The sequence below is a fragment of the Halichoerus grypus genome, chromosome 7 (assembly GCF_964656455.1).
Source record: "Halichoerus grypus chromosome 7, mHalGry1.hap1.1, whole genome shotgun sequence".
Lineage (NCBI taxonomy): Eukaryota > Metazoa > Chordata > Mammalia > Carnivora > Phocidae > Halichoerus > Halichoerus grypus.
In genome coordinates, this window is record NC_135718.1 from 91,184,945 (window position 1) to 91,211,526 (window position 26,582).

The 26,582-nt window shown below is 47.3% G+C and overlaps 2 protein-coding genes across 2 annotated transcripts in view; one reads left to right on the forward strand and one right to left on the reverse strand.

Annotated features, from left to right (window-relative positions):
* LOC118547481 (kinesin-like protein KIF28P) overlaps positions 1-18,390 on the forward strand; it is a 72,140-nt gene extending 53,750 nt beyond the window's left edge. Inside the window, exons 15-24 of the mRNA XM_078077882.1 lie at positions 32-176; positions 5,861-5,979; positions 6,566-6,673; positions 10,574-10,848; positions 12,074-12,208; positions 12,924-13,090; positions 13,331-13,437; positions 13,683-13,830; positions 14,110-14,300; positions 18,073-18,390. Coding sequence (XP_077934008.1) covers positions 32-176; positions 5,861-5,979; positions 6,566-6,673; positions 10,574-10,848; positions 12,074-12,208; positions 12,924-13,090; positions 13,331-13,437; positions 13,683-13,830; positions 14,110-14,300; positions 18,073-18,225 — 1,548 coding nt within the window. The 3' untranslated portion in view covers positions 18,226-18,390. The remainder of the gene's footprint in view (positions 1-31; positions 177-5,860; positions 5,980-6,565; positions 6,674-10,573; positions 10,849-12,073; positions 12,209-12,923; positions 13,091-13,330; positions 13,438-13,682; positions 13,831-14,109; positions 14,301-18,072) is intronic.
* Positions 18,391-20,759: 2,369 nt separating this feature from the next.
* Positions 20,760-26,582, reverse strand: part of SCCPDH (saccharopine dehydrogenase (putative)) — a 36,483-nt gene continuing 30,660 nt past the window's right edge. Inside the window, exons 10-12 of the mRNA XM_036110990.2 lie at positions 23,967-24,078; positions 22,673-22,754; positions 20,760-21,399 (exon numbers count right to left, since the gene is read on the reverse strand). Coding sequence (XP_035966883.1) covers positions 21,294-21,399; positions 22,673-22,754; positions 23,967-24,078 — 300 coding nt within the window. The 3' untranslated portion in view covers positions 20,760-21,293. The remainder of the gene's footprint in view (positions 21,400-22,672; positions 22,755-23,966; positions 24,079-26,582) is intronic.

Sequence of the window (26,582 nt, forward strand, 5' to 3'; positions counted from 1 at the left end):
TCTTCCCCTGAGCCACCTGTCTCCTCCCTAGGACCGCATTATCTTGGGATCCAACAGCGCCTACCTCTACATTGGGTTTCCTTCAGAGAGAGGCAATGAAGACTTGAACAGGTTTGACTATGACTTTTTCCAGCTGGAGAGAGCGGCTGCAGAAGGAGTGAGCGTGGACAAGCTCGGTGAGCAGCCCAGGGCCCTGCCTTCCCAGCATATTCCACGTGCTGATCTGAAAGCAACCGCTTTCTCTGTGTGCGCTCCTGCCTTAAGAAAATCATCTTTCACTGTTTCAAAGGGCAATGTTTGGAAAGTTAAAATAGATTTCCATGTAGATGTAGAAATGAGGGCATGTCAAAGATTTAATTCATTAAACTGTTTCTTTAGGGCACCTGGGTGGCTCAGATGGTTAAGCGTCTGCCTTCAGCTCAGGTTGTGATCCCAGAGTCCTGGGATCGAGTCCCCACATCGGGCTCCTGGCTCGGCGGAGAGCCTGCCTCTCCCCCTGCTCATGCTCTATCTCTGTGTCTCAAATGAATAAATAAAATCTTAAAAAAAATAAAAAACTGTTTCTTTAATAAATGGAGTAGAGAAGAGAGTGGTATATCCAGTTGACCCTTGAACAACACCGGTTTGAACTGCATGGGTCCACTTATATGTGGATTTTTTTTTAAATAAATACAGCATAGTTCTGTAAATGTATTTTCTCTTCCTTAGGATTTTCTTTTCTCTAGCGTACTTTGTTGTAAGAACACAGTATATAATACATAGAACAGACAAAATGTGTGTTCATCAATTGCTTCTTGGTGAGTCTTCCAGCCAACAATAGGCTACTAGTAGGTACGATTTGGGGGAGTCAAAAGTTGAGTGGATTTTTGACTCTAAGGGGGGTCGGGGCCCCAACCAATAGTTTAGTGAGTGGACACTGGGACATCCCCTTAGGGGATCAGAATCCCTACGCAGACATTTAAAGGACAGTCATCCCTTTTGCCTTATTTCCGTGTTCTGGAGGTTCTTCTCCAGAGCCTCCCCTGCACTTCACAGCCGCCATGTGGCTCTCACACACAATTCCCACTGCGTCGTGGCCAGTCCACCTGTCCTCAGTGCCTGGACACGCTCCGCCCTCCTTCCCCGGAGCCGCTTGCCATGGTGGGGAAGCACTGTGTGGGCAATTCTCAATTTTGAAGCAATTTCTTGAGATGTACAGAAAAGTTTCAAGAGTCGTGCATAGGACTCTCATACACACCTGAGTTCCTGTGTCAACATTTACTATACTTGCTTTATTATATATCTGTAATGTGTGTATATATATGTAAATATGTGTATACATCATCTTTAAATATATATATAATTTTTTCCTAATCATTTGAGAGTAAGTGGGTTGAGAGTAATTGAGAGTAATATGGACTTGATGCATATTTAACTAATTGTTCGTGTCAACAGTGTCCTTTATAACAACAAATTCAAGTCCAACATCCAAATAAGGACCACATTCAGTTGTCACGTCTTTGGTCTCCTTAAACCTGGTAAAGGTCTTTGTCTTTCATGACCCTGATGTTTTTAAAGAGTAAAAGCCAGTTGTTTAGCAAAATGTTCCTTAATTTATCTTTTTGGTGGCTGCCCAGTTTCTCCACTGTGAAGTTACTAATTCTATCTTTTTAATTAATATATTTTTTAAGATTTTATTTTTATTTATTTGACAGAGAGACAGCGAGAGAGGTGGGAGAGGGAGAAGCAGGCTTCCTGCTGAGCAGGGAGCCCGATGCGGGGCTCGATCCCAGCACCCTGGGATCATGACCTGAGCTGAAGGCAGATGCTTAATGACTGAGCCACTCAGGCGCCCCTTTAATTAATATTTTATGAGAGACTTAGATATGTAGATACCCTACATCTCGTCATACTTTCATCCATTAGTTTTATCATCCTTTGATCATTCTTGGCTTGGATTATGATGATGACTTTTGTCAAATGGTGAATTTCTAGCTCGACCCTTTCTTCTACATTCAGTTGAAAAAATCCACTGTGAAGAAGAAATGGTCTCTATTTGCTTATTCACTTATTTATGTCGATGTGAACTCACAGAATCCAATTTTACACAATGGGTTTTAATCTGTTGCTTTCAGAGTTTTTTTTGATGCACAAACTGTCCTAGATATGGCCTGAGGAGTCCCTTCAAGCTAACTTCCATGTCTTCCTGACATGTCCCCATCGTTCTTTGAACACCAGCTTCCTTTCTGGCAGAAGAACATATTCTAGGTTCATCTGTGGACTCTCAGTCCCAGCACTGGAGTCAGGCACTTCTCCCAGCATCCTGACTCCTTTTGGTTGAGAATGGCATTTATAAATCAAGATCTGGGGCTGGGTGTGCAGACTGCTGTATTGATATATGTCTCTATGGACAGAGAGATGTACATCTCCCACACACATATGGAGAGCTTTGTCTATATCCACAAAACCATGAGTTCATATATGATAACTTCCAATTCCAGTTCAATGCCCCAGGAGTTAGTCTAGTTTTCCCTTGGTGCGGAAAACTTTTAATATAATATTTATGTTCCATTTTTCTCCATCTGTCCTCTGGATTCCATCCCCCAGAGCAGAGGGAGAGGGAGAAGCAGACGCCACGATGAGCAGGAAGCCCCACGTGGGACTCGGCCCCAGCACCCTGAGATCATGACCTGAGTCAAAGGCAGACCCTTAACCAAGCCACCCAGGCGCCCCCACCCCAGTACCTTCTTTATCATTTGTCCCTGCAGAGTCCCCTCCCCTGCACCATCAAATGCTCTCTATGGGTCGTTCCCATCACACAAACATGCTCCACTATCTTCCATCAGAAAACTAAACAAACCCCTACCTTGACCCATGCCCCCCTTTAGCTATGCCATATTGCTTTTTATTCCCTTTGATAGAAAACTAGTTAGCTATTCCCACTTTCTCATCTCTCAGGCACGGCCTGGCCTCCTCCAGCCGGCCTCCGTCCTGACCATTCCTAGACGCTGTGCACCCTGTGTTCTAGATCAGTAGACATCTGTCCACGCCCATCTCACTGAGGTCTGGGCAACGTTTTACACTGTTGAGTACTCTCTCCCGTATGAAATATTTTCCTCTTGGAACAACACGCCCTCTTGGTTTCCTTCCAGGCTGCTGCTCCCACATCCCCTTTCCTGGCTCCCCCTCATCTGAGCCATGTTGAGCTTGGACCTTGGGACTCTTCTCCAGATGGATGCTCCTCCAGGTCCTCATCCAGCCTCAGTGGCGCTCAGCACCATCTTATGGAAACGACCCTCAGCAACCATTTCTTGCTATCTACTTGCGCTCTGCTTGGCATCTTCATCCAGCTGCCTTCCCGATAGTTCCGCCTGCACGTCCCACAGACATCTCAACCACTCACTGCACCCTATTTTCACCCCAAGATTTACCACATTGGCCTCCTCCCTTCCCTCACTTCATGATCCAGTCCACCTTTCCTCCATCGGCTTGCACTGCCATTTCTGTGCAAGCCACCTTCTTCTCTTGCCTGTTACTCTCAGGCTGAAAATCATTCATCAACTTCTCAGTGTAAGAATAAAATCCAAACTCCTTACCATGGCCTTGAAGGCCCTATATGACCCACCACAGCCTCATCTCACACCACTCTCTCCTTACCTCACTTTGAAACTTCCTGGTCTCCTTGTGCTCCTGCAGCACACACCAAGCCCTGTTCTGCCTCAGGGCCTTTGTACTTGTTGCTTGTTTTCCTTTGCCTCTTCAGCTCATTCTCAGCTTTCAACCCTCAGTTGAAATCTTACCTTTCAGATAGATCTTCCCCTTTCTTGGTCTTATCCAGTTACTCTCTCTTACATAATTCTATTTCCTTCTAACATTTATCACATTTAAAATTTTACTTATTGCTTTACTTGATTATTTTCTATTCATCCATGTGAGAATATCAGCTCTAACTGGGATTTTTTTTTTCTCTTGTTCATCCATTTATTTATATCTTCTTTCATTAAGTATTAGCTGAGCTCCTACTATGTGCTAGATGTGGTTTTAAGTCCTGGGGATCCTTCCCTGCTTTACAGAGCTGACAGGAGCATGTTCACTCCCTAATCTCCAGAGGGCCCTCAGTGAGTATTTGTTGTGTGAATGATGAATGAGATAAATTGAATCAGTCCCCACACAGAAGCTTAGTTATGCATGTGTGTGGCCCAGGGCCCAAATGCAGGCACCTCCCTGCTCTGTCTGGGAACACAGCCACCCCCAGGAGCATCATGCCCCGGACATCAGGTCCCTCCCAGGCGAGGGCAGACTGGGATGTGAGCTCCCCACTCACCTCCTAGCCCCACCCAGTGGCCTTCTGAGCCTACAGAAGCTGTGACCCAATAACTAGAGAGACCCAGTGTGAGGCTGGACAGATGGTTGGAGAGACGGTGATGGACAGAGTCCAGGCCCTGGACTAGAGAAAATCCAGCCTTGGGTTTCTGAGTCTAAGATGTTCCTTCTGCTCTCAACCTGCCTTCCACCCCCCAGCAATAATCTGGGATTCCTCAGAGTCAAGAGCATTCAAAGCTCTGACACTGCCCTTCCTTGCATCAGGGAGGCTCCGGAGCACCTTCCCCCTCTCCCACACCCAGGCCTGGGTGGCTTTGCTCAAGGCTCTCCTGGGGTCTGGGCGAACCGGCACTCCACGGAAAGCTTTGTGCTGTGCTGGGCCCCTGGGTGGAGGAGCGGCTCATACGTGCCAGGGCCAGCCCTTTCCTGGAGAACACTAGCTTGCCTGAACTTGCCTGAAAACCATGAGTGGAGGGCACTGGGATGCACCCACACGCGTGCAAAACAGTCTCTCCCTTTTCCCTACACCAGTTTTTTCCTCCGAATTTCAGCAAAATAAACGGATGCGAAATTCACCTCCTTACTCCTTTTCTGCTGCAGTTCCTGACCCAAACAAACAAGGCTCTGGAGCACCAAGCCTACATACTCCATTTACTCATGCACACCTTCTTCCCCAGCCCAGGGCTAGTGGCGCAACGAGGTGCAACAAGCGCCAGACCCTCGGTTGAAAGCACTCGGCATCTGTGAAGACTGCGGGTCCTCAACAAGGCAGTAGTGGACAGTTCTGCGGAGCCAGACCTCAGGGCCACAGGGCACAGTGTGGACCCGTGGGCAGGAAATCCCTAGAGTTGAGAGTCCCTGACACAAGGCAGCGCCAGCCTGGGTCTGGCAGGGGGACTGGCCGTCCCACCATCTCCAGGACCCCCAGCTGCAAGCTGCCCAAGGGACAGAAGTAAGAACAGGTTACCTGCTGTTCAAGAGGAATCCCCAGACCTTCATGTAGCCAACCATGCTTTACGCTCCCCACCCTCCTCCCGGGACAATCTGCAGCTGCTTTGATCAAGGACCCTGAGACCACAAATGAGAACCAGAGGCAGGGATCTTCCTGTCGTGACACTGCCGAGATTCATGGGTTGAGATGAGTAGCTATTTAAGAGAGAGTCGGATGGTGGTTTTTCTCCACACTTACTTGGTTTTGGGTTTTTTTTCAAGATTTCATTTATTTGAGAGAGAGAGAGAGCACGTGCATGAGTGGGGGGGGCAGAGGGAGGGGGAGAGGCAGGCTCGCCGCTGAGCAGGGAGCCCCACGCGGGACTCGATCCCGGGACTCCAGGATCATGACCTGAGCCGAAGGCAGATGCTTAGCCCACTGAGCCACACAGACACCCCTGGGTTTTTTTTGTTTTGTTTTGTTTTTTTTAATTACATGCTTATAATTTTTAAATGCAGACATTTGATGAACAATCGAACGAATGAGCGAGCATATGAATTCCCTTGTGGCTGACAAGTGTCCCGGAACAGGTGGCCAGCGCTCAGGAGCACTGTGCTGTCTTCCTAGGGGCCGCAGGCCACGGGGAGGGGAACGCAGACCCCAGCGTGCTGGCCGTGTTCCAGGACTATGTCAAACTGATGCCGCTGGTGGCGGAAGCGAATCAGATGGGCGAAGAGCTGGAGAAGGTAAGAGCTAGGAGACAGTACAGCGCCAGGTCCAGGAAAGGCCCCGGGGAACAAGGTCCACGGCCCCTCACGCCACTGCTCCAGCTGTCTCCGTGGTATGGATGGGGATATCGGGGCCTGGAGAGGTCAGGACCCGGGACCCCACCGTGAGCCAGTGACAGAATCCAGGTCAACACCCAGAACTCACCAGGCCCAGCCGCTAGTGCCATTCCTTCCACCTCTGGCCACTGAGGCCGCCACGGCCGCCACGGCCACCAGGGCCCCAGACCCCAGGGCCCCAGACCAATGCTTGCCTGCCAAACCACCCCATCCCAGATTGCCCTCCAGTGGGGTTTCTCTGGGCCCAGCACCCCGAAGCCTTCTAGGCCACAGAGAGGACCTGAGCGGGGGTTGGCCCCCTGGATATAGGATCCCAATCCTCAGGAAACTTGCAAGAGACTTACACATTTTGGGAGTGTCAGAGAAAGGGAAAGACAGGCAGGGTACAGTGTGGACCCGTGGGCAGGAAATCCCTAGAGTTGAGAGTCCCTGACACAAGGCAGCGCCAGCCTGGGTCTGGCAGGGGGTAAAGTGTTTCTCTTGCCAGGGACTCAGAATGGAACTGAAGGTGAAGAATTTAGCGTCGTCAGACTCTAGGGGCTACGACCTACAGAAAGAGGTCATGGTGAAAGTGACCCACCAAAGGACTCACGAGGTGAGGACACCTCTGGGGACGGGGTTTCTGAGGCGCTCTCCCAGGGACAGAGTTCAGTTCACCCCTACAGCCTGTGGAGACCCAGTGAAAGGACACCATGTGTTCTGAGTGTGAGCTGGGACTCTGTGGACAGTGTCTGGGGACAGAAGACCCCTCCTCTGTGTTTCCCTCCTGGGCCTCTCTCCCACACGGCACCAAGTCCTGGGATTGGTCCCGATCACCAGCACTGAATACTTTCTGTTGTTTTTTTTTTTCTCTCTTTTTATTTATTTATTTGAGAGAGAAAGAGCATGAGCAGGAGAGGGAGAAGCAGGCTTCCCGCGGAGCAGGGAGCCCAATACGGGACTCGATCCCAGGACCCTGGGATCATGACCTGAGCCGAAGGCAGATGCTTAACCAACTGAGCCACCCAGGTGCCCTATTTTTAGCATGACTTAAAGGCTTGAGTACCAGAAAGGAGCCTGAGAGTTTATCCAACTGATGGTGGTGTCTGTGTGCAAGACAGAGACAGAGAGACGTGCCCGTCTGGAGCAATGAGAAAATCTGCACTCCTGTTAAGATTCCAGAAAAGGCCGTGGCTGATCCATTCCCATGTTTGCCTTTGCTCACTGGCAGGAGGGTCCCCTTCAGGTACCTAAGACCCCTTGCCTTTCCCTCTGCCCAACAGAAAAGACTGGGGCGCTCTTTGGGTGTCCCTTACGTATTTTTGCCTTCGGAGCATGCCCCGGACCTCTGGCTCCAACCCGACACACACTCCTTAGCCCATCTTCTGAGATGAGCCCCGAATTCTCTGGGGGCCTCCGGGTGGGCTGCTCCCTCCCAAATCCACGGCCGGAGTTGGCAAACGTGCCGCTGGCGAAGGGGACCATCCGTCACTAGATGATCTGCTCTACCGAGCAACGAGCTGTTCCTTCTCTGGGTTTCACACTTCCGCTCGTTCCCCCAAAGTTGTCGAAATCTTCTGGGTCAAGCCCGCTGTGTAAAATCTTCTTAAAATTGTGAAATGCAACACACAGGGAAAGATAGGGGCCTGTGTGTGTGTTTTCTGCCAGGTGCTGGGGTCACAAGGTCACGGCTCGAGTTTAACGGGCCCCCAGGCTGGGAGGGCCCAGGGAGCAAACCTGAGCCAGGCCAGTCTCCACCCCGAACTTCTGAGACATGTTCCTGTTCTTTTCGGTCTCTTCCTCTGACCAGCGCCACGGTGGCCTCCTCTGAATCTCCTGGGGTGAGGAGAGAGGGGAGACATGTTCCATCCCTTCACGTCACTGTAGCAAGTCCCTCACCGCCGGGGAGGCTCGAGCAACAAAGCTTTATCTCTCACAGCTCTGGAGGCTGGAAGCCCAAAATCGTGGCACGGGCAGATTTGCTATCCAGTGAGGGACGGCTTCATGGGTCAGAGCGGACATCTTCTCGCTGGGTCCTCGCATGATGTTAGGGCCCTGGGAGGGTTCTGGGGCTGCCTTCGTAAGGGCGCTAACTCCACTCATGAGGGCTCCACCCTCATGAGCTGGTCACTTCGCATATGCTCCGCTTCCTCATCCCATCACATCGGGGGTTAGGTTCCAATGTATGGATTTGGGGGGACCTAACATTCAGTCCAGAGCAGCAGGCTTGATGCCAGCTCACCGCACACCCCCAGGGCAGCTCTCGGGGGTCTTGGTCTGAGACACCCACCCTGGGAGTCAACCTGGACTTCTGTGAGGCCTTCGGAGCTGAATCCTCAATGTGTGTGTGATTATGCTTTTGTTTCTTGTGTTTTCTGGAAGGTGCCACGAGGACAGAGAAGCTTTGGTGATCCAGTGTTCCACATGCCTCTCTGGGGCCAGGCATGCCCCCCGAGTTGGGGTTGGCAGTTTCCTGCTGTCTTGTCAGACCTTGTTTCAAGGAGATCTTTAGTTTTTAAAAACTGTTTTTCATGTGATTCTGTGTTCCAAGGCTTATTGTTTATTATGGTTTAAGGTGATTTGAAAACACTTTATTCAGCCTCTTCTATTATTAGCAGGAAGGTTACCTGAATCACACAGGCTGCCCTGGCCAGAAATAGAAGGCAAAGCCGTGTTTTTGCATCTTAGGGTTAAGCGTATCCTGGGGGAGAGCACTGGCCGGCTTCTGTAGAAACCACACTGGGCTCCCTTGTAAGGGGCTGGGCGCTAACAGATTTTATGGTGATTTTGTTTCTATTTTTCTTTCTTCTCAGAGGCTAATCTTACTGATCTGTCATCTTCAAGCCTGTCCATTTCACCTTTTAAAAGTATCAGTGACCTTTCCTCGAAAGAAGGTACTCCTTCCCCAGGAGCCCACCTGAAATGTTGGCGGTTGGTCGTTCTGGGAATGCTCTGTGGGTCTGGTCCTGAAGGCTCGAAGAACAGCCTGGTGCAGAGCGGCAATGTGGAGAGACACGCTCGGCACATTTTTGGTGGCTGGTCTTGCAAACGTTCGCCTCAGACTGCGAACCGTGAATGCCACTGGGAGGAGACAGGACCCACAGGCTGCTCGTGTGACCGTCAGAGTCACACGTCCCAGACAATTCAGGAGCTGGCCAGGGCCACGGGAGGAGAGGGAGGTTGTCTACACTGGAAAGGCTAGCCGCACTCACTTTTCAGGAGTTCCTGTGCAAAAGCTTCCAGCCAGGGAGTCTGTGCCCAGGGTCACACCTGCTGGTCCCACAGAGCCTCGATGACCTGTCACAGGGCCCGAAGTCTGCTCTCCGCAGGAGGGATGCAGCGGACTGATGATCTGGGTTCCCATGATCTTAGCTCCTTAGCCTAAAGGTCTTGAAAAAGCCCACACTCTCTGGAACTTGTGTTGTGCTCTGTCCACATAGCGTTTGCCGCGGCCACATTCGCAGGAACACTTGGAGGACAGGGCTGTGCCTCACTGTACTCGAGGCAGACGAGAAAAGAAAAAAGTCTTTTAGTGTGTGGAGGATGTTTTTTTTTTTTTTGAAGACACATTAACACTCCGAGAATGACGTATCTATTAGTTTCTTGTGTTTTCAAGCTGCTCAGAGAAGGAGTTGCTCAGTTTACCTGGAAACCACTTCTGATGTGACGTTTATGGTCCAGAACATTCCATCTCACTTGCATGCCCCCCCCCACCGCCCCCGCAGCTTATGCTTCTGTCCTCTTTCTCAGCAGCCATGCCCCTCACCCAGTGAGGGGACAGACAGTGGCAGGCTCTCTCAGGGCCATGAGCTCACACCTTTATCACCTTATAGTTCTGTAGCTGGAGGCCCAGCCCAGGCCTCCCTGCGCAAAAAGCAAGGGGCTGGCAGAGATGTTTTGTTTTCTGGAGCCTTGCGGGGCACTCTGTTTCCTTGTTTCTTCGAACTTCTAGAGGTCCCCACTTTCCCAGGCTCATGGCCATCATGCTCCATCTCCAAAGTCAGCCACATGGCATCTCCCTGACCTGGCTTCGGCCACCGTCTCTCCAACCATGTCTTCTGCTTCCTTCCACACTTAAGGTCCATGTGATTACACGGGGCTCACATGGATAATCCAAGTGAATCTCCCTATTTTAAGGTCAGCTGAGAAGCAAACCTGATTCAACCTTACTTCCCTTTGCCTCATGAGGTAACATAAGGGCAGGTTCCAGAGACTGGGACACGGACATCTCGGAGGGCCATTATTCCGTGGACCACAAGCCTCAAACCTCCATTTCTCCTGGGAGGACCCATTGTCTAAACCCTTCATCATCTCCTCTGAGTTGTTAGGCTCCAGCAACTCAAGGAATGCTGAAGTGATAAGTCAGGAATGAATGTGGACGAAGTTTGATGAGAGCGTGGTGTGGTCCTGAGTACCCCAAGCCCAGTCCACCTGAGGGAGCATGCTGGGAAAAATCAGGGGAACGACCCATGAGCAGGTGAAGTCATACACTGGTGACCCACCTTTGTATTTCCAGGTGTGGATCTGGTCAAAAGCCAAGTTTATCAATAGGAAATTCCTAATGGAGGAACTTTACCAGCGCTTTCTAGAGGGGGAAGATGGACGCGTGGCTCAGGAAGATGACCCTTTCTGGGATCCCGTCACGGTTGTCCACCTGGGCTCAGCTCACGTCTGGCTCCAGCCGCTTGCCTACTGCATGAAGCTTGAGGACCAGGTGGAGTTCCTCAACTGCGACGGAATAGAGGAGGCCGTGCTGCTCATCCACGTGACGCCCTGCTCCCCGGCAGGACAGTGGGTGTCTCCTTCTCCCCCTGGCCCGGCCCTGGGTCTGCCCAGCAGAAAGCTCATAGTGTGCCTGAGTTCTCCAGGAGCAGGTGGTCAGCTTGGTCCCCAGTGGAGCTCATTTAGTCATGATTTGGCCTCATCAAATTGGATTTTTGCCATGGCGGCCAAATCAGCTGACCTAGAATATTCCAGAGCCTGGTGGGAAGGCCCTAGAGCCAGAAGCGGAAAGCTGGTTTTCCAGTTCATCCCTTCTCCATCCTGGGTATAGGCTCTGATTTTTGTTGTTGTTGTTCCTTTTCTCAAGGTAGAGACTGAGGTGACTTTGTTCCCTGACCTGGCCTCATTCTGGGTGGTTATCTGACCTTCCATGGGGATGGGCTTTGCTTTAACTCTGTTGTGTTGCCTCTTACCCTCCTTCTGGGGAGCCTCCTCTGTTCTCTCTTCAGGCTGTAGGCAGTTCAGGCAGTTTACACAAAAACCCAAGTCTCTTAGCAATCCTAAGCAAAGAGGCAGGCAGGCAGGGGCTCTGGCCTGGGGGCTCAGTCCCCTTGGGTACCCACAGCAACCTTTTTGTCTTTCTGAAGAGGTAACAGGCTCAGGAAGGGGGCAAGAGGACTGCAAGGTCCTGTGACCCAGGGACCAAGCTGACCATCAACTCACTGTCTTTGTTGGGCTCGACGAAAGTTTCCGGTCACTGGGCCACCTCGGGCTTCTGGGCTACTGGATGGTTGATCTCTCATGGCAAGTTAGTAAGGCAGCATTTTAGTTTCTAGGCTTTGGTCTTTGTGAGCTTGATGGGAGTTGATGTGAGAGACAGCCCCTGTTGGAAAGCGGTCCAAATTGGTTTGCAAACTTGTAGGCTTGGAGTTGACTCTGGACTGTGAAGATTTCACCAAGGAAAATGGCACCTTGAGGAGGCCGTGTCTGGGCAGCCAGCTGGCTCTCCCTGGGTAGGAGCCCCTCTCCCCCCTGGGAACCTACCTAGGTCTCCACTGCTAGCTCAATTATTGCATGAAGTGGTTATATTGCTGTTTCCTCCTCAAGAAGATTGTGAGCTCCTTGAATGTCTCTTGAATGAATGAATTCCACAGCTGGTAACATCCCCTGTCTTTTCTTCAGAGAAGTTGGCCATCTCTTGAGGCCATCTCATGATCCCCTTTGAGGACACAATCCTAACTTGCTTCGGTCCCGGCTAACACCTGTGGTCCATGTTCTCTTTCTCTGTTTGCAGAGCATGTGGTGAGGAGGATGTGGTATTTGACCCTTCAGAGTTGCTGGGCAAGAGGATGGATTTCCAGATTGGCCTCGTGCAGTGCCTTGGCATCAAGTGGCTCAAGGAAGGCGCAGAGCGGGGCATTCAGATGGGGTACCAGCCTGCCCCATGGAGCTGTGTGCATACACCACCCCCTCTTGTGGGCCCCGGTGGGAAGGAGTCTTTCCTTAAGTTTCAAAAACGAGTGTATCATGAAATTTTCTTAAGTTTCTCTGCTTGCTCAACCCCAACATGAGTATTTCCCCACCTGTTTAATGGAAGCCCCACCTACTTCTAGGTTGCTGGACTGTAAGCCATGTGTGCTGAGAAGAGTGATTGAAGCAGAAGAGATTTTAATTATCTGATAGAATACCCAGTAAAGCTGTATTATCTACATGGAATAGTTTTGGGTTTTTTTGAGTTGGAAACAAAAGGACTGTATCACAATATGGTGGAAGCACTAGATAGGCTTAATTAGGCTAAAAAGATTTTAAGCGATAAAGGGAAGGTTTAAAGGACAAAAACCAAACCACCACCTCACATGGAAAATTAACACTTTTTGATTATTGAAGTAGAAAGTATTTATCAAAGTGTTTATCCATTTCCTTCCATTTCATTTTCCTTTTTGTTAGACATGTAATACTCTCCATATAGTGATGCTTCTCACAGTAAGTAGCTGAGACGTTGGGGGTAGCACTCGCGAGAAGCAATTACAGGTCACCCTGTATCGACTGACCAATGCAGGCCATTGTTCTTGGGCTCATCTGATCCTTTTCTTTATAAATGTGTCCCTTCTGGTTTTAAATCGTGTTTTCTGTTCTTTTCTCAGGTACAGAATTTATGATCTTTCAAGGACTTTCTATACCAAGCCTGTATGGAAAATTGTGAATCCCCAAATAGAAGAAACTGTCCAATTTACAGCTTTAAATGCATCTCAGGAGTTTCTGAGTTATTTACAAACAAATGCTCTCATTGTTGATTTATGGGGTCTTCAAGGTACCCTGTTTACTTCCTCTTTGGCATGATGCCTTCTTCCATCAGATATCATGTCAGTGTACCTAGGGCTGCCGAGGGAGGGAGGGAGGAGGTCAGGGTCTTAACAGCCAAGAGTCATCTTCTCCTGGGTCCCTGGACTCTAGTCCATGGGGGATTATATGGTTTAAATCTCTTCATACGACACTGGGGCCAGACAGCAGAGAGGTTTTTCCTTGATGGTGTCCCCCCCCAACATTGCAGAAGGCTGCGCCCAACTGAGCTGCTCTCAGCCGGACCCCATGGTCACAAGTGAAGGCCACATCATGGTGGACACCAAGAAAATTTCCACAGTGATGGATACAGGCCAGGTGTGCACATTTATGTGGCAAATAGACATGGCAGATGATGAAATCCCAGGTGATAGCCGCTTAGGGATCATCAGTGTTCCTTCCACTTGACAAGTGTTTTCTTGATTTACTCCTGTGTTTGAGGGGCTTAAACCCTGCTCACCAACCCCCACCCCCATCTAGTTGTCCCCTGGTAGTAAAAATTGCCAGTCCCAAAGGGTACACAAAAAATCCAGCAAAAGGCTAAACGGACATGTTTTTTGTAGACCACCTCAAATCAAATATCAGAACTTTATATGAAGTTGCTCAAGTTAGAACAGGAGATGGAACTGCTCAGAAACGTTAACAGAGCCTTGAGAGAGGAAAATGTGCTGCTCAAACACTCACTTGAGAAAGCTGGTTCTGCTCAACAAGGTGAGAGGCAACCCAAGTCTTGGTTGTTTACTTTCTAAACTCCTACATCTGAGAGGTGTGTTTGTATTTCTAAGAAATTTACTTTTTAATGAGTTGGCCTAGATCTTGTTTCATTAAAAAATGCAGAATTTTTTTTTCCTTCTGCCGGGTAAGATTTCTCTGGAGGAGTCTCCGTCGGGTGTTTGATAAACGCTGCTGGTGGAATGCCACCAAAGTAAATACACAGACACTTGGAGGAACAGATGATTAAATAAATATTATCTTTTCCCGCTACCTCAGCACAGAAGCCTTCAGATAGCGGGAAGGTCACTCAGATGCCAACACAACTCCCCGCAGCCGGAGAGATTCATCACACGTCCGCTCAGCGAGCCAGCTCTGACAGAGAGTTGGCCAAAGCTCTGAAGGTCTTCTACCAAAGCCTGAATGCGGCAAGAGGACAGTTTCTCAGACTGAGACATTATAAACCTCCTGTGAGTAACCAGAATCCTGGGAGCAAAAGCAATCTTTCTCCATTAAATTCAGGCATTTGAGGGAACGGCATTGCTTGAGCTTGGGGAGGGGTGTGTGTGTTTCAGCAAAAGCAGGGCTGGGGGCCTGAACCGTGTGTCCCCTGCTTTCTTGGGCAGCCATCTTTGCTCTTGCTTTTTTGTTCCAGTGGGACATCTGGCTGCTTCCAGGTATTGGCATTCATTGACTTTGTGATTAACAGAGTATCCCCGAAATGCAAATTGGGTTTATTGTTATAAACCAAATAAGATACTTTAGGAGAAAAATCATGATTAATTCAAGAGATTCAGAAAAAGCATATGATAAAATTCAGCATCTTACCATGATAAAAACTCTTAGCATATTAGGAATAAAATGTGCATTCCTTAATTTGATGAAGGCCATCTTAAACACAGAGCAAGCATGAGGCTGAGTGGCGAATCACTGAATGCTCTCCCTTTTACATCAGGAAGAAGTCCGAGATGCTAGCAAAATTTACTGCTGTTTCCCACTGTACCTGAGGCTCTAGCCAGTGCCACAAGGCAAGAAATATAAGGTAGAAAGATTGAAAAGGGGGAAAAAAGTCATAGGAACAATAGCACATATTTATACATTATTTACTAAGTGCTTTACAGTTACTACCTCAATTCCACAACAACTTGATGCAGTAGGAACTAAGATTAGCCTTATTTTACAGTTCAAGGGTCTCAGGCACAAGAAGGGTTAAGTAACTTGTGTGAGGATACACGACTATTTAAGTAGCAGGCCCAACCTCCAAACCCAGCAAGGGGCACTTCACAGTCTATATTCCTTCCTTCTACCCCAGGCTGCCTCTGTTTTTATTCCCAGATGATATGTTTATGTAAATTAAAAATCCAGAAGAATCTAGAAATTAACTAATAGAATTGCAAAGTTGCTGGAAAGAAAATCAGTATTTAAAAATTAACTGCAGGGCGCCTGGGTGGCTCAGTTGGTTAAGCGACTGCCTTCGGCTCAGGTCATGATCCTGGAGTCCCTGGATCGAGTCCCGCATCGGGCTCCCTGCTCGGCAGGGAGTCTGCTTCTCCCTCTGACCCTCCCCCCTCTCATGTGCTTGCTCTCTCTCATTCTCTCTCAAATAAATAAATAAAAAATAAATAAATAAAAATTAACTGCATTTGAATATAACAGCATCAACCAGAACTGCCTGTATAAGAGATGCCATTTATAATTGTGTCAAATATATAAAGTACTCAGGCCTACAACTAACATAAAACTATGTTTAAAAAGCCCATAAAACTATGGACTTCTATGGAGAGCATTTTAAAACTCGCTTGAGAGATGTTAAGGAAGATCTCAATAAAGGACGAAACATGCCATGTCTGCATGGTTGGGAAGATTTGCTCTTGCAAATCTGTCACGTCTCCCTGAGATTCCATATTATCCCAATCAAATGGAATGGGGTCTGACAAGATGATTCTGTAATTTAGATGGAATCGCAAAAGCAAAGAATGGCCAAGACCAAGACCCCAAAACAGCATGGGAAGATTGGCCACCTAACACCAAGGTCTGTTTTAATGCTACTGTACCAGACGGTAACACATCGGCCCCGATACACATAAAATAACCAAAGGAAAAGGACAGAAGGCCCAGAAATAGATTCACTCAAGACTAGAGACTTGATAGGTGACTGATGAGGAGCCGCAGTGGATGTGGTGAGGATGGATTTTTCAACAAACGGTGCTAGAATACATACACAAAAGGAAAAACGAAACTGGAGTCTCACCTAAGACGATACCCAGAAATCACTTTCAGTTGACAACCAAGGACCCAACCACAGAAGGAAAGAGCCTGGACACACCCATGAGCTCACAGTGGGACAGGACAGGAAAGCAGCCGCTGTCAAGAAAAACACTGATGGACGCACCTACATTAAAATGGTAAACTTTGGCCCAGATACCCAAATAAAGCCAAAAGAAGTTCGGAAGGGTTATTTACAACACATTTAACATACAGCGAACTAATATCCAAAGTAGGGAATTACACAAATCAAAAAGAGAAACAGCCCAGCGGAAACAAGAATAAAAAAAAAAAGGGATCAAAAAACCGAAACAGGAACTTCACAAAAGAAACAAAAAAGCCTATAAATATACGGAAAAGTGCTTAACATCATTAGAAGTTCGGAAAACACTACCTGAAACCACAATGAAACAGTACCATAAACCCAACCGTACTGGCAAAATTTAGAAGTCTCAAAACCCCGAGTTGTGGCGATGGTCTGGAAAGAATGGAAATTGGAACGACCACTTAAAACACTTTTTTGTCATTTACCCTATAAAAGTTGAAGCTGCACCTACCCCAGCAGCCTGCCACTCTCCTCCAGAGTCCGCTGGTCCTGCAGAGGATTCAGCCCCAGTGCCCTGAAGCAGAGGTTCTCAAAGTGTGGTCCCCGGCCAACAGCTCCCGAACCATCGGGGTCTCAGAAATACAAACCCAGGGCCCCTGCCAGCCCTCCTAAACCAGACCCCTGATGTGCAGCCCCAGAGTCTGTGCTTTCACCAGCCCTCCAGGTGACTCTGCCTTAAACAAGTTTGAGAACCATCTCGCGAGGCATTCAATGTATGGAATGAATTCATTTCTCTCCTTCGCGTCCAGAATGGTACTCGTTATGCACCATTCTTGAGAGAATTGAGAAAACAGTCACACAGATCATTTCCTGGTCTGTGGTTCAATGAGGAACCGGCTGAAAAACTCTGCAGACACCCACACCTACACGCACTGGCTGTTCTTACCACCACCCCCAAAGTAGCCCCAAACTGGAAACGTCCCAATGCACACCCAGCGAAGACAGGTAAAGTACCTCACCCTTCATACCATGGAACTCCATCCTGCTGTGAAAGCAAACATGCAACACAGGGAGTCTCAGCCCCGACCATGCTGACCTGCAAGTTACAAAAGGTACCACCCAGTAGGATTCCATAAATGATCAAGAAACAGGCAAAATAGACTGTTTAGGGGTGCATTGCGGGTAGCGAGTCAGGCTAGCAGTTGTGCCTGGGGGGAGAGTAGAGGGTGCGACCAGGAGGGGCTTGAGAGGCAGAGCTCTTTCTGGAGGAGGTGAATTCACTCTAACACATTACAGGTACTTGTGTGTTTATCTCACAATAAAAAGAAAGAAAAGCTTGTAGGTGAAAAGCTAAAAATAAGCCATAGCCTGTTTGTATTATTTCTCATCAAATAGTATTCAGAATATATAAACAAATACCTTTAAGAGAATGAGGTGGTCAGAAAACACATTGGAGAAAATGGCTATGGTACCTGAGCATCCATTTCATGAGTGATCCAGGAGGCAGAAACCGAAAGGCCCCGCAGGGATGGGCTGCGCGCCCACTGCCCCCTCCCATCTCAGCACTGCCACCCTCCAGCCCGCCCGCACCCCGGCAGCCTCTTCTCAGGCACCTGCTTCCCTGGGCGGGGGGACATGGCAGCCCACCCTCCCCCACCCACAGGAGAACCCCCAGCCCCACAGGGTCCTTGGCAGACCTCAGAACTTCTCCAGTATTGGAGGAATGTTGATGATTCCAACCTGAGAAACTTGCATCAGCTCCACATGTCTCCCTATTAGCAGCATCTTCTAGAGGCTGAGTGACTCACCACCTCCACCAGCAGCTCTCAGCCACAGCGCCGGGAGAACTTCCTGGGCACCCCACTCACGCCCGCACACGTTTTCACTCTAATCACGTGAGGCGACTGTCCTTTTTTCCCCTTTATTTTCAGGAAGACGATGGATTGCTTCGACCGTTTGTACACCAACAGTCACAGAGGTTAAAGGACTTTGGGGAGCTGCTCGAATCCAGCTTGTGGAGACTGAAAAGCGATGTTGCTCATATAGTGAAAGAAAAGAGAGCGTGTTCGCTGCATCCTGGATAGTGTGGGCTCGCCGACCGAAAACACCTGAGCTGTGGGAGAAGCTGGCTTGTGCAGCCCCCAAGCTTGATGAACTTGGCTCTCAGCTGAGCTGTGCACTCAACGTACCCAACCCATTTCTCGTACTGTTTCTGTCCTTCAGTTTGATTTCAAAACATGTAAAAATGAATCCACATCCAGGGTGAAGGTGAGCTGGGACTGGACTGTCTCGGGCTAAATCCTGTTTAATCGGTCACTTCCCAACTGCAGTTTGAGGGAAGTGCCTTCCCCTCGACAGCTAAGCCTCTGGTTCCTTATTATAGGGGAATGACAACAGTACTAATTGCAGATGGTTAACGAACATAAAGAAATACAGGGGTGCCTGGGTGGCTCAGTTGGTTAAGCGTCTGCCTTCGGCTCAGGTCATGATCTCGGGGCCCTGGGATCGAGCCCCACATCGGGCTCCCTGCTCAGGGGGAGGCCTGCTTCTTCCTCTCCCTCTGCCCTTCCCCTGCTCATGCTCTCTCACTCTCTCTGACTTGCTCTCTCAAAATCTTTTAAAAGTTTATAAAGGAATATAAAGCACTTAGAACAGTGCCTGGCACACTGAAGCAATTGAGAAGCATCGGTATCTTTACAGTAAACAGTCTGAAAGTTCAAATAAAGCTGTTTTGATACATTTCTTGCTGTCAGACCTGGAGACAAATGGTTATTTCAAGCCCCTCATTTTGTATCCTTGCTCGGGACAGAGTTGATATTCTGTCTCCGCGAGTTTATCTGCAAACTGTCCCGCGCACCGCACCGGTCTGCTGGTGTCAGTCAGGCCCAGGTGATCTTGGTTCCACACAGAGCTGCCTGCCCGGGCTCCGCGGGGCCAACGAGCACCGAGCACCAGGCGCTCTGGGAAAGGCTGCAGAGAGCCCCTGATAGGGACGGCAGGAGTACTAATACCGAGGTTCCGCGAGCACAACATGGCAGCTCACGTGTCCTTTGTTACAGTCCCATGAGTATGGCACAGTTACCTCCATGTTGAGGCTTTAAAGGATAAATGAACAAGGCCTGTCCAGGCCTCTGTGAGTGAGCGGTGGGCTGCCTCGGGACGGTGTTCCTGCGGCAGAACTGCCCTGGGGGGCGGGGGTTGTGTGGCGCTGGGCTGATTTGCATAAGAAACCAGGAAGGAGGAAACAGAGACAACAAGCCCAGTCCTTGCTCCCTAAAGAGTAAAGTTAGGGAGATCAAACAGGACACCGAAACTCCACTGGCAGGACGGGCTAGCGAGGGCTTCCAAAAGGAGTCTCCCTAGGAAGGCGGGGAATCTGGTGATTTCTGCTAAATAACAGGTCCCAAGGGCTTATCAGGGAGGCTTGGGTTTTCCCTGCAGCTCAGGTTCGGGACTAGGACACACATCAACTAAAAAATAACCTGAAAGCTTGCAGCCCGAGTGTGGAGCTCCGCATGGGGATGGCGGGGGTCCGGGGTCTGCCAAGCCGCACAGAGTCCCTGAGAGCCTGTCAGTGAGGCAGACCAGCAGTGAGGCCCCAGGAAGCAGGAAAGGCTTCTACCCCTTGGACTGAGCCTCAAAGTTCTCTAACAGTTTGCAGAAATAACTGCAGAAGGAATGTACTTCCAACTAGAGGAGCCTTGGGGGGTTACAACGAAAATCTGGATGAGACACACTTGTACACAGGTTGTATACACATCAGTGTCCACTTTAGAGCCGGACACGGCACACATCGCCAAGCTGCAAAGAACACTGACACAGCATGCAGCTTCACCCAAGTGGCTCCCAAATGCACATCTAAACCACTGACTCCTGCAGGCCACGGGGGCCCACTGGGGAGCCCACTGTTGCGTTAGGATTCTGCCATGTGGCTAGTGGTGAGATCTGCTGCTCCCGTACACCTTCCTGATTTTAAAGAGGATAAGAACTTTTCTAAGGGCCCACCAATGAGGGCACAGCTGAGCCTAGTTCCCAACCAGGCGGGGCAGAGGATGGACGAGACCCCAACACCACCACCACCACGAACCTCCCTCTTCAAGTTAGATACCCCCTCAGTACAGGCAGCACAGAGGGTCCCTCCACACGAATAAGGTTTCTATCCACGTCACGCTTCTCATTGAAGAGTAGAAATTTCATAAAGGCAGTGGCCATCCTCTTTATGTAATGAATGGCACAGAAGACTATGTATGTGTTTATTATATGCTTATTACAAAAGGAAAAGTCCTTTGCCTTATTTTAGGGCTTCAGGGGACAACCTAGTTTTCTAGGAAAACCTAGTTAAAATACAAAAAATTTGTGTTTTTTGGGACCTGTTTGGGACCTGTTATTTAGCAGAAATCACCAGACTGTTTTCTAGGAAAACCTAGTTAAAATACAAAAAATAAATTAGAGGAAAATTCTGGTCAGGCAGTGAAAATCAACAGAAACTGGCCAGCTAGATCTTTAAAACCAATCTCACGTACAGAACCAGAGAAAAGAAATGACAGGCCCAATTCTAGCAATACCCGGGCCAGACTCCAACTCAAATACCTATGCAGGTCCAAACACAAAACCACTGTTCAAGTGACAACCCTTTATTATTCAACTTAGGTAATAGTCAAAAAATCAGTGTCTATGGGTGAAAAACTAGGCTAAAATAGCAAAAAATGCAGTTTCATTTGGCAAAGGCCCGAAGAGTATGTAGAGAAACTTAGAAGGTGAGGTCCCGTTCAACACCATGGCAAAAGGAGAGTGGCGGTTACCGCCTCCCAAGACCACCAGCCTGAGCACCTCATCTGGGGCCTGTCAGTAGCACAGAGGGAGACCCCCACCCCAGCCTCTGATCTGCCAGCTCATGTTTAAAAATTGACCATGAATTCTTCAGTGAAAAAGTCAAAGATTAGCTCTCTCTCACGAGCAATAAAATCATGAAATCAGCTAAGATTTGAAATTTAGGGTAAGCTAGTACAATTTCCTGCTTTTAATGTGTACATATTTTAGATTTGACAATCTTTGACATATAGTCAGACAGGATATAGAAGAATTTAAAATTTAAAATTTAAAAAAGCCGTTAATTCATGCATTTTATGCCTTCAGGTAATTCTTCAACTGTTTAGACTTCAGAGCTGCTAATGACACTAAATTCAATGCCGCGTTGGTTGAGTCTGTCAATCAACTTTGTTCTGGAGAAGGCTGCTCCAGGGGTGAAGACCCCGCCCCTGTAAGACGAGAACAAGGTCAAACCGTGCACAAAGCAAGCTCCAGCCCTCTCCTCTGGGAGTGTGATTCGCTGGAGGACTAGCCATCAAGCCATGCAGAGAACTCATGAAAACCTTCATTCCATCATGGACTACTTTGGGTTCCTTTCTTAAAATAAGCCAAATGAGCAAAGGCGCTATAAGCCAGGAAGAAACTAGCACCCAGCAAACCCATCTAGAAGGGCTCAGCTCCCAGGGAGACTGTCTCCGTGGACTGCTGAGTGTTCGACTGAGGGTCATCAACCTAAGGGGCTGCTGCTGTCGGTAGAGACAGTCCTCAGACTCAGGAGGACAAAAAAGGACCTGAGTGAAATAAATTTAGGCAATAAATTATATGAAAGCATAAATAAGACAAAGTGGATGAAAAAGAAGTTTCTTTAAATCTATTGACTAACATTTATAAAATGCTAAGTATTTTCAAAGGGTATACAGTTGACTCGAACAACATGGGTTTGAACTGCATGGGTCCACTTATATGTGATTTTTTTACAGTACTATAAATGTATTTTCTCTTATGATTTAACATTTTCTTTTCTTTAGCTTACTTTATTATAAGAATATAGTATATAATATATATGTCAACAGTAAGCTATTATTTAAATGTGGGGGGAGTTAAACATTACACATGGGTTTTCAACTACGCAGGGGGTCAACTGTAGAATTATTTGGAAAAATTTAATTAGGCTTCACTTTATACCATTTTTATGTTTGTTACTTAATATTGTTTCAGGTCATGTCTATATTTATTTGCTTCTAAGCCTGCAGGCCTAGGACTCATCTGTAAAGTTGGCCTACTTTTACAGTAACAGCTAAATGCTCCAGTAACTGAGTCCACTTGATAATCCTCTAGCTGAGATGCCATGCATCAGTTCCCATTTGGTATCACAGCTTCCCACTGCTGGCTGGGTGTCATCATTACTGACTAGAGGCTCCTGATAATACTATTTAACAACAGGGACCTTTTCTGAGTAGCTGACTCCGGCCCTGCACTACTTTTACAAGGAATGAAAGTCAGCCTACATAACGCTCAAACTTCTCTGTCTCTTATTTATCTGTGCATTGTTCTCAGAGGCCAGTAAGAAACTGCCCTCCTCACAATTTTAATTTACCTTTATCTTTGGATCAGAGGTACTGTAATTGCTTATGTGCAGACCCAATGTCTGAAAACTGAATCAAAATAAGCTAAAATATAGATGAAAACGACATCTTCGAATTAGAAAAAAACCAGACTCACGTCTTCGGAAGATCAGAGATATCATTTAGAAGAGTCATGGCTGCCTGGACCATGGCTATGGAGGTGGCCACATAGCCAGCCTCTGTAGAAGATAGGTGATCAAAGAAAACTATTAATGAAGTGTGCATTCGACAACACCCAAAAACCAAATGGTCGGTTTGATATCTAACTCTAGGTATATAGAATTTTCTCAATAAATACTCTGTTCACTTAAAACTAATAATTAATATTCATATAGTACTTACTAAGTTAGGATCTGTTAGTAAGTGCTTTAATTTTATTAACCTCATTTAATTCTCCCAGCAATGACATGAAGTTAGTCCTATTTTCTAATCCCCATTTTACAGGGGAGGACACTGAGGCACAGACTCGAAGTCAGGCAGTGGCTGAGCTGGGAGCACATGGAGCTGCCGCGGTCCGTGGCTTGTGCCCCCTGCACTGCCCCTGGGCAACAACTGAAGCCAATGAGCCTCATTTCTTGTTTCTCTATTCACACACCAGGCTCCACTTAAAAAAAAATTCAATTTCTTTAAGAAAAACAACTGAGTAACTTTAAAAGAAGTCTAATTTTAAGAAGTAGCTTTAAAAGAAGTCTATAAGCAAGTGTAACTTTAGTGTTTACAATTCTGTCAAATAATAAAAATATGGTGAATTTATCTTAAAAAGCCTGGTGGGAATCTGAAAAGAAGGCAAGATACAAAGATATCTTTGCCATCTGGCTTGATTGAAACTGCAAAACAAGACCCCCTCTGATCTATCAGAGGTGATGGTAATTAAACTGGTAATTATACTAGAATTCACAAGTAGGACTGTCTCTGTAGAGTTCTGTAAAATTCATACCAAAAGTTCTTGAACTTTTTTGGGTGACAGATCCTTTCAACCACCTATCAAAACTCCTTTACCCTCTCCAGAAAAATGCACATAGGCACACACATTTTACAAACAATGTCAGCATGTTCACTTGGCCCACAGCTTTGTTATAACTTCACTGCTTTAAAGTGACCCTTGAGTATGAGAATAAATGTCAACCAGCCCCTTTTCTTATTAATATTAAAATATGCTACTCAGAATTACTAAATTATCCTAAAAAACAAAACCAGGGGGATGGATGTAATAATAAAATTAGATTATAACAATTTCAATCCTTCCTTTAACAGAATAATTTATATTATTAAATAATTTGTGCAAGTTTATTTCTAAAACAATGAAGCTTTAGGAAAAAACCTCGCAATACTGCTTTATACCTTAAGACAATGAAAAACTCCCCAGCAATCTTAAGTCATATGTGAAATACCTGGTCCTTTCACCTGAGTACAAATTCTCATGTTTGGTTTGTTCTTCTCAGGACTAAAGCCTTGGCTGTATCCTTGACCAAAGAATGTCAAAGTAAACGATGAGGCATCAATCTGAGAAGAAAGCAAAGGCCTTATTTAATAAATATGTCATTTCCTCCCTGAACATGGTAAAACCTACTACTCTACTTAATATGAGACATTTTCAATAGAAGAAAACACCACTCTTCTGCCAGAACACCCTATCAGCCTTTAAGCATGGGGCAAAAATCAATTCTTGGAAGATGCAAGTTTTGATGCCTGGTTGGTGCTGGGGGAGGGAGGTGGTGACGAAGAGGGGTGCAGGACAGACGGTCCTTAGCCGTGAAAACAGCAGTTCCAGAGGAAAAGCTAGGATGGTGGTGGTGGTAGATTGTGGTAATCAGGTATCTGAGGAGACAAGACCAAACTAGCCAACAAGTAATGGAAACACAGACCAGACAGAATTGCTCCACTTGGAGATATAAAAACCTGATTCAAAACATTCAATTCTAGAAGACTTATCCGAGCATCTTTCACAATCACTAAATTCAGAAATAAGATAATGAAGAATTCAGTTGTGGTAAAAAAAATTGTTATTAATGAGACCACTAAAATACGGTTCCTGTTTTTCTGGAGCTGACAGCTTAGTGGGGGATACAAATATATGTATGTGTGTAAATATACACATGTAGATCTAATAACAATGTGAGACATGAATTAAAAGATGCCAGACTATTCAAAGGAGGGTATTATTAAATCTGTTCGGTAGGATGGGGCAGGGTTTTGAAATGTGTACACACACACACACACACATACACACTCTAATGGAAGTGTACGACACAGAAAAGTGAGGTGGGCACCAGAAAGGAGAAACCATCGTGGAAAGGCAAGAAGGGATGCAGTATCACAGTGGACCAGGGAACAGGGTGGCACTTGAGTATTAAAGGTGCAGACAAGGTCAGACGCACTTGTCCCCACCCCACCTGCCTGGGGCACACGGGCTAGCTGAGCATAACCCTCTCAGGCGGGGCACATATTCAGCTTTAGAACAAATGTCTTTTTTTTTTTAAGATTTTATTTATTTGAGTGAGAGAGTGAGTGAGAGAGAGAGAGAAAGAGAGAGAGCGTGCACAAACTGTGGCAGAGGGAGAGAGAGAGAAGCAGGTTTCCCACCAAGCAGGGAGCCCGATGCGGGACTCAATCCCAGGACCCTGGAATCATGACCTGAGCTGCAGGCAGACGCTTCACCAACTGAGCCACCCAGGCGCTCCTAGAAAAATTTTCAAACACGGTCTCCAGGCTGCTACTACCAACTAATCAGAGTTGGCATGAAAACTGAAACCTATCTGCCACCCAGGACTAGATCATGAAGGACCTCGCTCCTCTGGAGATAGACTTCCAGCCAGTGGGACTCTCGGGGTGTGAATCAAAATCACCCAAACCGGACTTGGAGCCTGCCCACCTCCACCCCAGGGATCACAGCGTTGGCAGCACATTAACACAACTGGTTTTTAAAGAAAGCCCAATATTCAGGCCACATTCCAGACCAATCACACTTGAATCTCTGGTCATCAGTTTTAGGCTCTTTGTCAAAGGTGAGAACCACGGCTCTGTACTTCCAGGCCCTACTCCACACCTACTGCATCAGAATGTCCAGACTCAGGGTCGGGATGTGTATATGGAAAACTTCCTGGGGCATTCTCATACACAAACTCCCAGGTAAGAATCACTGCCCATGCAGTACGTCAAGGAACCAGGTTATGAAGATGACGACCAGGTCAGATCTGTCTTCCATCTTGGACAGCAGTGGGAAGAAATATTTGCAAATCACATACCTGATAAGGGATTAATATCCATTTACAGAGAACCCCTAAAACTCAACAAGAAAAACACAAACAACCAATTCAAAATGGGCAAAGGACTTGAATAGACATTCTCCAAAGAAGACCTACAAATGGCCAATAAGCACATGAAAAGATGCTCCACACCACGAATCGCTGAGAAGTGCAGATCAAAACACAAGGAGATATCACTTCACACCTGTGAGAAGAACGACTATAAAAAATAACAGGGTGCAGCTGGCTGGCTCCATTGGTGGAGCATGTGACTCTTGATCTCAGGGTCATGGATTTGAGCCCCACCCTGGGTATAGAGATTACTAAAAAATAAACCTTAAAAAAGGCCTGGGAAACAAGTGTTGGCAAGCATATGGAGCAAAGAGCACACTCGTGCACTGCTGGTGGGAAAATAACATGGTGGGGAGCCGTGGAAGAGTCTGGTGGCTCCTCAAAAAATTACAAATAGAATTCCCATAGGATCCAGCAATTGCACTTCAGGATATTTATCCCAAAGAATTCAAAGGAGGATCCTGAAGATGTATATGCACCCATGTTCACAGCAGCACTATTCAAAATAGCTGAAAGGTGGAAGTAACCCAAGGATGGATGGATGGATGGATGGAGATGGGGGACGTATGAATGGGGGGGTTGTGTGCATATGTGTGTGTGTCTGCGGGTGTCTGTGCATGTGTGGTGTGTGTGTATAAGTGTATGAAAAGGAACTACTATTCAGCCTTAAAAAGGCATGAAGTCTGACAC